The 12,602-nt window shown below is 25.7% G+C and overlaps 1 protein-coding gene across 1 annotated transcript in view; it reads left to right on the forward strand.

Moving 5' to 3' along the window:
* Positions 1 to 604: 604 nt before the first annotated feature.
* The window catches only part of LOC111637227 (voltage-dependent calcium channel subunit alpha-2/delta-3-like), a 130,398-nt gene continuing 118,400 nt past the window's right edge, over positions 605 to 12,602 (forward strand). Inside the window, exons 1-8 of the mRNA XM_023382670.1 lie at positions 605 to 666; positions 761 to 920; positions 1,014 to 1,145; positions 1,224 to 1,293; positions 3,972 to 4,194; positions 9,000 to 9,159; positions 9,253 to 9,384; positions 9,826 to 9,895. Coding sequence (XP_023238438.1) covers positions 878 to 920; positions 1,014 to 1,145; positions 1,224 to 1,293; positions 3,972 to 4,194; positions 9,000 to 9,159; positions 9,253 to 9,384; positions 9,826 to 9,895 — 830 coding nt within the window. The 5' untranslated portion in view covers positions 605 to 666; positions 761 to 877. The remainder of the gene's footprint in view (positions 667 to 760; positions 921 to 1,013; positions 1,146 to 1,223; positions 1,294 to 3,971; positions 4,195 to 8,999; positions 9,160 to 9,252; positions 9,385 to 9,825; positions 9,896 to 12,602) is intronic.

Raw genomic sequence — 12,602 nt, forward strand, 5'->3', positions numbered from 1 at the left:
TTACCTGGAATGGAGTTACATAGATATGACTGGCACAATTGTGTTGTTGTCAGGAAAAGTATGATGTACATGGGTAATAATTGGAGGTGGCAAGCATATATTTTAAATTAAATAAATTAAAAATACGATTAAAAATTGCAGTCTGGCATTTTGAAGAAGTCACAATAATTTGTTTGTTGTTTATAATTAGCATCAGAAGGTTTAAACATGGATAATTTTAAAATTTAGTACTATTTGTATAAAACTATTATTATAGAACAATTGATATGTAGAACTGTTAAGTGAATTGAAAAATTTCAAATAAAATTATTACATTTTAAACTTCAAAACAATTTAAAAAGAAATTATTTTGAAGTTTTATTTAGAATTTATAAGTATTGTAGTTATACATAGAAATATATTAATTTTTGTAGATTATATTAATTTGCTTTAATACTAATGTATTGAAAAATTTCATTTCTTACATAAATTTTTTACTAATAAACTAAATATAAATATTTATTTATGTATAAAAATAATAAACTTGGCTAATAAACTTTTTATAATGTTTTTAATATAAGAAAATTAATCTTGATATAATTTAAAAATTACTACTTCACTTTTCAGAGGATAGCAGAAGCTGCAGAATCAGCTGTATTCACTCACCAACATGAAAAGACATTAAATGTTAGTTTTATTTAAAATTTTGAAAATATATTTAAAATAATAAATTAATTTTCTTTTTATCTCTTTAATGTGTAAAATTATTTTATTTATATAGTTTGAATATTTTAATGCCAAAAAAATATATGATACAAATGAACAGCCAGTAAAAGATGCTGGATGGAAAGAATTAGAATTAAAACCCCATCGTAATTTTGATATTCCTGTAAATACTATGCATAGTTCCATACATGTTCCAACAAATGTCTACGATAAAGGTTAGTAGATGTTTCTATTTTAAGAATTATAAGCTACTGAATTGAAATCATGTTAACCTGTCAGATAGAATGATTTAATACGACTTTTTATAGAATCAAATTTGGTAAATGCTATTAAATGGTCTGAATACCTCAACCCAGTCTTCAGGAACAACTTAGCAGCAGATCCTTCTCTTCATTGGCAATATTTTGGAAGCAGTACAGGATTTCTTCGAACATTTCCAGGCAAAAATTTTAAAAATAAATTTATTTTTTAATAGGAATATTAATACTAATAAATTTATAGATTGATATATATTACAGGTTCAAAATGGCCAAAAAATGATGATGATGAGAAGGATCCCGATTTTTATGATTGTCGCATGCAACCATGGTAAGTTTTTAATATTCAAAATCAAAAGTATATATTAAACCATAGTTTGTTTAGTATTAATACGTTGGGATGTTTATACAAAAGTATATAAACATTATAACATGTTAAGTATATTAAAGAATAATTAGATTAAAATGTAATACTGACTTAATAGGGTTATATTTAAAACAACAAAGCATCAGATTTTTAAAACATCTTTATTAAATAATATTCAGTAAACATATTTTAAATGAAAAATAGATTAAAGATAAAATTTTGTAGATTTGTAATAAATATTTTTGTTGTCAAGTTTGATAATGTAACACAGAAATAAACACTTTTTATTGAATCGATTCATTGGTGTGAATATTTTGAACTAAAAATAAATAATATTTATTAAAATATGCTAATATGGAAAAATGAATAAAGGGAGAAATTAATACAAAGGCTATAAGGATGAGTTTTTTTTTTCAGATGAGGCATGAAACTTATTGAAGATATTTATCAATTTTCTATAGAATTTGAAAGACTTCTTATATGTTTTTTAGTTTCTTCAATTTGAAATTGTTTGACCAAAATGAATTTTATTTGTTTATCTTTTGAAATTATTACTACTTGAAAGATTATTTTGTGAATGAAAATAATTTTTAAAGATTTAACAATGTTTATTATATTTTTCTGTTTTTAGTTGAAAAAGGTTTGTGCATTATAATTACTTATTAAACACTTATTTTACATTTAATGTCAGAGTTGTTATGCATTTTAGAAATTTTATGTGATTATAAAAATTGAAATTTTCTAAATGAACATTTAATTAATGATGAGACATTTATACATAAAGTACTAAAATAATTTCAAAAAAATATTTAATAGCTTTATCAAAATTGTTTAGTTCTATTTTCATTTAAATCAATATTTACAAAAACTAACTTTTTTTTAATGAAATTTTAATAAAAATTAGATCTTTTATAATAGTTATAAAAAAATCAAACTAGCATTACTGTATTTACTCCAATAACCTGTGCCCTCAAAGTAATCCATACATCACAGTTTTTTTAGATACTGGTTTAAAAAAAGAAGAAACTTTACTAATTTAATTTATTATTGATACATATTTAAGAAAATTTTATTAATTATTACAGAATAGCAATTTTCCCTTTCTGTTTTGTAGCATTTAATATGGGTGATGTTCAGTTTACAAGTCCGCGTAGTATTAAAAGATAAAAATTCCAAGGGGGAAAAGGTTATTTGCATATCTGATAAATTATCTACTATTTGTAGTAATGAATTATATAATGAAGAAAGTGAACAATGGTTAAGGCTAATCTCTTGACACAAAATTTTACCACAATCTTTACAAGAGATATAAAACGAACTATAACTAGACACTTAAAAACTAATTTATATATTAGAAGAGAAGAGAAGAAATAGGTGTAGAATAATGGAAGAAGTAAGAATAGTAGAAAGTGTGTACCCAAACATAGCAATCTTGGGGTGATGATAATCCTTGATTTTTTTTGTTGTAGAAAACATGGATGGTTTCTGATTTTTACTAAATTCATCTTAGTAACTTCTGAAAGTCCTTATATTTCTATCTGTTGAACTTGCCTCTGATTCTCACTTAGGACCTCTTTCATATCTAGTCACTGTGAAAACGACCTAGAGCACCTTTTCATATGTCCTATCCCTCAGACGTCCCAACCAAAAAGAGTGTTTTGTTCTCCTCTTTAGCCCTTGGGTTTTTTTTTTTTATATGGGTCATCAACATCCAAGAGGAAAAGGTTAAGCAGGAAAATTCTAGAAAAGATAGACAATAGAACAAAGAAGAAAGAGAAGAAACTATACTATATTAAAATAAAAAATATATATATACAAAATATGGCGTATTGCCACAAAATGAAAGTAAGACTTCTTTACATTGTTTAATTTAAATCAAAGGTGAAAATCTTCCAGTAGACAAATAGCTTAAACTAAGGGATAATATAGATATAAAGTTGTATATTTAACTTACCTTATTTATTCTTATTTTCACAAAATTAGTCACACAAAACCGTTTAATAATAATGCTCATGACCATTGACTACAGACAGCCATTATATTAAGCAAAGTCATTCAGTTGATAAGTAAATTTCATCACCATCAAAGTAAGAAAAACACTTAGTAACAGAAAGCACAGTAAACTTGCAGGTTCTGTCATCAAATTTGTTTTGGATAAACTGCACATTCTGACCTTTTGTCATGATTTCTTGGAAAAAAGTATAGAGATTATTCAAGTTTATAAGTAAATAAATAATTCACAACATAGAAATTACAATGTAATTGCAAAGTATGAATTATAAGTATTTTTGTTAGCATTTGTGGAATGATTGTATTGTAGTCTGATAAATTATATTTGCCATTATAAATGTTTTAAAGTTTCAACAAATAAATTTTAATTTTTCTGTGTCAGTGGGCTTCAACCCATGTAATCTCTCATAGAACTGCCTTTCTTATAATTTTTGATTTTACTTAAAATTATTTTTTGAATAAAATTTATTTTTATAATACACATTCAAATTTAAAGTTAAATATGCATGATTTAAAAATTAATGTAGAAAATTGTATTGAGAAAGCTTTCAAATAAAAAATAAAAATAAACACCTGTTAAATATACAGTCACGACATTAATATGTTTTGTGCTTATTATATGTTAAATATAGCAATTACATTGATAGAATAACTTTCAAAACTTTCTGTACAGAAGTTTATTGGAACAATATTCTAGAAATTACTCATGTTACCTTTCTATTAATGGGATGCCAACCAATATGTACAGCAATGGATAATATGCAAGCTTTGAATGAGGGGTTTGGCACTACCCCAGAATTGTTGATTCTTTGCGAGATATTCACCTCCAAAGATCAGTTTTTAACATGTATCAGTGTACTGTCTATTTTACATGCTTCACATATAGTTGTGCACTTCAGTGCTTACTATCACTTGCACCTCAGGGGGCTTGCCCCACACCCTAAAATTATATAATATCAAGTACTCCACAAACAGTCAAGTGGGCTACTTCAAACTGGCACAGCCATGTTGGCTAAATAGTTAAATGCAATAGTTGCATTGAATTAAAGTTACAAGTGACATCCTGTTAACAGAAAAGAACTCACATGCAAAGTGTATTTATTGGAATCAAATTTCATTTCTGGAAACATTTGAAAAATAATACTTTTGATTAAATATTAGTATTATTATTATAGTTATTAGAGATTCATTCTTAGAAGGTTTGCTTTTACATATTTGTCATTAAATTCTGATTGAACAAATTGTTATTTTTTCAAGAACACAGTTTCTTAGAAACATTTTATTACATTAACTTTTGTCATATGTCACTAAATTGATGCAAATTAAAGAAGCAGTAAAAGTTATTTAACTGCATACCACAAAGTGTATGCATTCAACATACATATAACTTAATTGCTTTTTAGTCACTGGCACAAAATTGGAATGAGTGATTAGCATCACATTGTTATTTTTATCCCATGGAATTCAGGTATTCTATAGAAAAGAATTGAATAGGCTTTAAAGATAGTTGAACAGGTGTCAATGAAAACTTTTGCATTCACTGATCATGACACACAGTGTTGTACTTATATATTGCTTAATTTAAGCATCATAATATCAGCATATATAAGGTAACTAAAACAGTTAATTGTAGTTATTGATCATTCACTGAAATTTATAACTGGAAGAAATTCTAATGATAGATTTTAAGATATTCATAAATAACAATACTTTTGAAAATAGCTTAGGCTATAAATGAATTTTGCACTGGAAGAGAAAAATAATTGACTCTTCAGTAGTCACTAAATTAATTGTTATAAGAAAAATATAATTGCTATATTAAGAAAATGGATATTTTATATGTATATAGACTAATTATTTGAATAATTTTAAAACTGTCTACAAATTTATTTATATTTTTCAAACAAACTGTAACTTACACCATTTACAATAACAAATTACTATCAACATATAAATACATTTATTTTTTCTTATCACATTTTCATAGTTAACTTGTCATCATTTTTTTCAACATTTTTACATTTTGATGATATTTGTAAAATTAAAAAATTTATTAGTAATGCTCTTTTAGTATTTTAATACTTTTAATTTTAATACATTTCTGTCTTTACATAATAAGAGAAAAGTATTATTTCATATTGAAACAAATTAAAAAGACAGAAATGGATGAAAAATATTCTATATAAGTTTCTTTTGCTATGATTTTTATGGTTTCAGTTTTAGATATTTGATTTTACATTTTACTTACATATATAATACTGATAGAACTTTGCTAGACCAAGGTCTACAACAAACAAACAGTCAGCTTACAAAATATACCTTTATTTATAACAGCTTATGTGCTCAGCAACTGACGGCTCGTGAACTCCTCTGTAAAACTCCTTTACACAGTCATGTGTCCCAATTACGAATAACACTCATACCTTCACTTTCCTTCTCCCTTCTTTAATGCGTAACAAGGTTTGCACTAGTTTATTATAACACGTAAAGTATATTGAGAACAACCTATTCACGGAAATCCAACACTTAAACAATAAACATCTGACTGACAGCTATTGTACCTGGAGACAAAATAGTTGTTTGTGTCTATACCTCAGGTGCTCTAACTTCCTTATTGATTCTATCCACCCTGTTATTTCCTCGTACACCACAGATGGAATTGGATTCTATTCCCTTTCCCTTCTCGATGGCCAAACAGGTCTTCGCTTCTTACACCAGTACTTTCCCGAGATCCCTTGATGGTGCCAATCCTGACTAGACTCACAAGAGGAACTCCACAAAAAAGGTGCTGTTTCACACCTGGACCTGCTATTTATACCCATTCTTGCTGCCCCCATGTGACCTCTTGGGTAACTAATCAAAAGGTTCATCTACACACACTGCAAAAAGAAGGTACAGAGTGAGAAGGACCTGTGCCAAACATGAACGACAAAACAAACAAAAGAAAAAAAAGAAAACCTGCTATAATAATGAACATAATAAAACTAACGTGAACTAAGTACAAAAGATAATTATATATATAAATAATATATTCATATACTTCACTAAACATCCACCAATTAGTGGCAGAATGCACACACATACACATTACAATACACACATATACACACACAGATATATATATATAATTTATATTTTATATAATTTCTTTATATTTTTAATTCGAGAGAACAAAAACTAAAATATTGAAAAATTATATTAAATGTATTATAGATTCTTGTGTAAGTCCTCCAATGATATTATAATAGGTATACAAAGTTTATTGATTGTAAAATATAGTAGAAGACTCAAATAATGATTAATAGAAAAATTACATCAAGTTAGTTAGGACTCAGTTTTAACGTGTAGAGTTAATTGTAGTCATATGCTGTTAGAAAATTAAGAATGTCATAAACATAAATTTATTCTGAATTCAAACTTAGACAACAGTTAAATCAAAGGGTGGATATAGAATATTTAATAAAATTCTCTAATATAAATATACTTAAATGAATATCTTTTTAGCTTTTAAGTTAATTTTAACAAGTTATATGTTTTATAAGTTCTTTAAATAACTATTTTTTAAAATATAATAATTTTTTATGCAATTATTTATGTATTACATACATTCAGTATCTTCACTAAGGAAAAAAGAAATGCTATTTTTTCATTCTATATGATTCAAATAGTCAATTCTGTTTCAATATATGTTGGTATATCCTTAGGGAAAGCATATGTACCAAAGGAGATTTTGCTTTTTTTCCTGGAAGAATGAAGAAGAAAAACATTTTCTTTCTTTGTTACATGAAGCTATAGTCCTTGAATAATTATAGTTAATTTCATGAAATAATAATTTCAAAATCATATTTTAATTTCACAGTTTGTTCTAATTGATTGTCTTGCCAAAATTTTCAGTTTATTTGAAATAAGTTGTCTTTAAAACATATAATGCCCTAAAATATAGAATGATAATGTAAATAAAAGATTTTAAAATAATGTACATAACTGAACTTTAAAAAGATTTAATCACTGCTTCAAATATTTTTCAAATTTTTGGGGTGCAATTTGAAAAAACTGTGGACCCATAAATTACCACTGTCACCCATCTGGCTGTCTGTCCTCTTCTTAATCTTGAGAATAGTGATAGATAGATGAATGTTTAGGAGCAGGAGGCCCTGATTAATTATATACGAACTTCCAGTATAGACCAGAAGTCATGAGATTTCTATTCAAAAATTTTACCTGGAATGGAGTTACATAGATATGACTGGCACAATTGTGTTGTTGTCAGGAAAAGTATGATGTACATGGGTAATAATTGGAGGTGGCAAGCATATATTTTAAATTAAATAAATTAAAAATACGATTAAAAATTGCAGTCTGGCATTTTGAANTTAAATTGATATAGTCTACCACTCTTGTTGTTTTAAATGCTACTCTTTGTTGCAATTGTACCCATTATTTAATATAAAAATATGAAAAAAAAGTTTATTGTTATTATTAATGACTACCTATTGGCCCAGAAATATTATCTGTGAAAGTAGGACATTTCTGTTAGGCGGTAGGACATAGGACAAAAGATTTAATTGTAGGACATGTCCTCCCACTGTAGGATGGGTGATCATCCTTTTCCTGGAATCTATTGTTTAGATTAGACTGACTTGATTTACTGTTTATCTCTAACTTATACATATATATTTGTTGCTTTTTCATGATTTTTAGTTAGGAATTAATTATATTGTACATCTAAAGATATTAAAAACATAATTTAAAAAAAACTAATTCACTTAATTTATAGTGTTTTTATTTATTGATACAAACATCAATAAATCAATAATTATCTTAGATTTATTTTTATACTTAATATGAAGAGTCACCTCTCATTATCCAATAAAGATAGAAATTGCTGGAATTTAGCCTGTTCCAATTACTATAGGTTCGTTTCATATTTTGATTACTAAGCAATGGTTAACTTTTCTTGCTATAAGCAGAAATAAGAGATTTCTGTCCAAAATTCTCATATTTTTACTTCAAAAGTTTTCTGTATTTCTGTCATTTATTAAGAAACACTTAGCACACATTATCAATAAGATTTATTAGATGTAAATTAAAAGTAATTCAGTATCAAAAATGTGGAAGAAATGTGCTAATATTAACCAGAAAGTGAAATTCATAAAAATATTTATTGAACAAAAATAATACTGAAAATGTCAAAATATTTATCTTTAAGTATTTTATCATTTTTAATATTATTTTGAAAAGAATAAGATTGTATTGAAAATTCTGGAGGAATTTTTATATTTGTTATAAACTGAAAAATTCCTACTGAAAAATTCTCTTTTAAAGTTATGGGTGTTTCTTTTTCCTTACAGAAGTTAAGTGAATTGTGCTTTCTAAATAACATAACAAAGTTTGAAGTGTAGAAAAATATTGAGTATATCTTAATACTATTATAGACATGTTAAGTATAAATGATGATATTTTTCAATATGACAATGCATCCATGAACAGCTATTGTTTAAAAGGCTTCATGATAACAATCTTTTTGGAATGAAATGGCTTCCTAGTTCCACAGATTTAAAACTCTGTTGAAAGCATTTGGAAGTTAGTGAAAAACCAATTAAAAAGTGTATATTTTTCATTTAATAGAATTAGAAAAAAAATTATATGGAAGTANATAGTTTGAATATTTTAATGCCAAAAAAATATATGATACAAATGAACAGCCAGTAAAAGATGCTGGATGGAAAGAATTAGAATTAAAACCCCATCGTAATTTTGATATTCCTGTAAATACTATGCATAGTTCCATACATGTTCCAACAAATGTCTACGATAAAGGTTAGTAGATGTTTCTATTTTAAGAATTATAAGCTACTGAATTGAAATCATGTTAACCTGTCAGATAGAATGATTTAATACGACTTTTTATAGAATCAAATTTGGTAAATGCTATTAAATGGTCTGAATACCTCAACCCAGTCTTCAGGAACAACTTAGCAGCAGATCCTTCTCTTCATTGGCAATATTTTGGAAGCAGTACAGGATTTCTTCGAACATTTCCAGGCAAAAATTTTAAAAATAAATTTATTTTTTTTATGTTTATAATTCAATTCATTTCAATTCAAACTTTATTAAGCGTTTAAGGCTTTTTCTCCTGTTATAAGGGCAATGTTTGTTAACACAACATACTGGTATTAGTTCTTATGATTTCGTTTAGAGATTTTTTAACAAAGCTATTGAATACCCATTATATATCATAAAGTTATAACTTTGTCTGTTATAACACCGATTTACAATAGAACAAATATCTTTCATGAACAAACATATAAGAATAATATTATTTTTCTAACCGAGTANTATTTGCCATTATAAATGTTTTAAAGTTTCAACAAATAAATTTTAATTTTTCTGTGTCAGTGGGCTTCAACCCATGTAATCTCTCATAGAACTGCTTAATAGGAATATTGATACTCTAATAAATTTATAGATTGATATATATTACAGGTTCAAAATGGCCAAAAAATGATGATGATGAGAAGGATCCCGATTTTTATGATTGTCGCATGCAACCATGGTAAGTTTTTAATATTCAAAATCAAAAGTATATATTAAACCATAGTTTGTTTAGTATTAATACGTTGGGATGTTTATACAAAAGTATATAAACATTATAACATGTTAAGTATATTAAAGAATAATTAGATTAAAATGTAATACTGACTTAATAGGGTTATATTTAAAACAACAAAGCATCAGATTTTTAAAACATCTTTATTAAATAATATTCAGTAAACATATTTTAAATGAAAAATAGATTAAAGATAAAATTTTGTAGATTTGTAATAAATATTTTTGTTGTCAAGTTTGATAATGTAACACAGAAATAAACACTTTTTATTGAATCGATTCATTGGTGTGAATATTTTGAACTAAAAATAAATAATATTTATTAAAATATGCTAATATGGAAAAATGAATAAAGGGAGAAATTAATACAAAGGCTATAAGGATGAGTTTTTTTTTTCAGATGAGGCATGAAACTTATTGAAGATATTTATCAATTTTCTATAGAATTTGAAAGACTTCTTATATGTTTTTTAGTTTCTTCAATTTGAAATTGTTTGACCAAAATGAATTTTATTTGTTTATCTTTTGAAATTATTACTACTTGAAAGATTATTTTGTGAATGAAAATAATTTTTAAAGATTTAACAATGTTTATTATATTTTTCTGTTTTTAGTTGAAAAAGGTTTGTGCATTATAATTACTTATTAAACACTTATTTTACATTTAATGTCAGAGTTGTTATGCATTTTAGAAATTTTATGTGATTATAAAAATTGAAATTTTCTAAATGAACATTTAATTAATGATGAGACATTTATACATAAAGTACTAAAATAATTTCAAAAAAATATTTAATAGCTTTATCAAAATTGTTTAGTTCTATTTTCATTTAAATCAATATTTACAAAAACTAACTTTTTTTTAATGAAATTTTAATAAAAATTAGATCTTTTATAATAGTTATAAAAAAATCAAACTAGCATTACTGTATTTACTCCAATAACCTGTGCCCTCAAAGTAATCCATACATCACAGTTTTTTTAGATACTGGTTTAAAAAAAGAAGAAACTTTACTAATTTAATTTATTATTGATACATATTTAAGAAAATTTTATTAATTATTACAGAATAGCAATTTTCCCTTTCTGTTTTGTAGCATTTAATATGGGTGATGTTCAGTTTACAAGTCCGCGTAGTATTAAAAGATAAAAATTCCAAGGGGGAAAAGGTTATTTGCATATCTGATAAATTATCTACTATTTGTAGTAATGAATTATATAATGAAGAAAGTGAACAATGGTTAAGGCTAATCTCTTGACACAAAATTTTACCACAATCTTTACAAGAGATATAAAACGAACTATAACTAGACACTTAAAAACTAATTTATATATTAGAAGAGAAGAGAAGAAATAGGTGTAGAATAATGGAAGAAGTAAGAATAGTAGAAAGTGTGTACCCAAACATAGCAATCTTGGGGTGATGATAATCCTTGATTTTTTTTGTTGTAGAAAACATGGATGGTTTCTGATTTTTACTAAATTCATCTTAGTAACTTCTGAAAGTCCTTATATTTCTATCTGTTGAACTTGCCTCTGATTCTCACTTAGGACCTCTTTCATATCTAGTCACTGTGAAAACGACCTAGAGCACCTTTTCATATGTCCTATCCCTCAGACGTCCCAACCAAAAAGAGTGTTTTGTTCTCCTCTTTAGCCCTTGGGTTTTTTTTTTTTTATATGGGTCATCAACATCCAAGAGGAAAAGGTTAAGCAGGAAAATTCTAGAAAAGATAGACAATAGAACAAAGAAGAAAGAGAAGAAACTATACTATATTAAAATAAAAAATATATATATACAAAATATGGCGTATTGCCACAAAATGAAAGTAAGACTTCTTTACATTGTTTAATTTAAATCAAAGGTGAAAATCTTCCAGTAGACAAATAGCTTAAACTAAGGGATAATATAGATATAAAGTTGTATATTTAACTTACCTTATTTATTCTTATTTTCACAAAATTAGTCACACAAAACCGTTTAATAATAATGCTCATGACCATTGACTACAGACAGCCATTATATTAAGCAAAGTCATTCAGTTGATAAGTAAATTTCATCACCATCAAAGTAAGAAAAACACTTAGTAACAGAAAGCACAGTAAACTTGCAGGTTCTGTCATCAAATTTGTTTTGGATAAACTGCACATTCTGACCTTTTGTCATGATTTCTTGGAAAAAAGTATAGAGATTATTCAAGTTTATAAGTAAATAAATAATTCACAACATAGAAATTACAATGTAATTGCAAAGTATGAATTATAAGTATTTTTGTTAGCATTTGTGGAATGATTGTATTGTAGTCTGATAAATTATATTTGCCATTATAAATGTTTTAAAGTTTCAACAAATAAATTTTAATTTTTCTGTGTCAGTGGGCTTCAACCCATGTAATCTCTCATAGAACTGCCTTTCTTATAATTTTTGATTTTACTTAAAATTATTTTTTGAATAAAATTTATTTTTATAATACACATTCAAATTTAAAGTTAAATATGCATGATTTAAAAATTAATGTAGAAAATTGTATTGAGAAAGCTTTCAAATAAAAAATAAAAATAAACACCTGTTAAATATACAGTCACGACATTAATATGTTTTGTGCTTATTATATGTTAAATATAGCAATTACATTGATAGAATAACTTTCAAA

Source organism: Centruroides sculpturatus, unplaced genomic scaffold, assembly GCF_000671375.1.
Source record: "Centruroides sculpturatus isolate CEXI.00-Female unplaced genomic scaffold, Cexi_2.0 scaffold1058, whole genome shotgun sequence".
Classification (NCBI taxonomy): Eukaryota; Metazoa; Arthropoda; class Arachnida; order Scorpiones; family Buthidae; genus Centruroides; species Centruroides sculpturatus.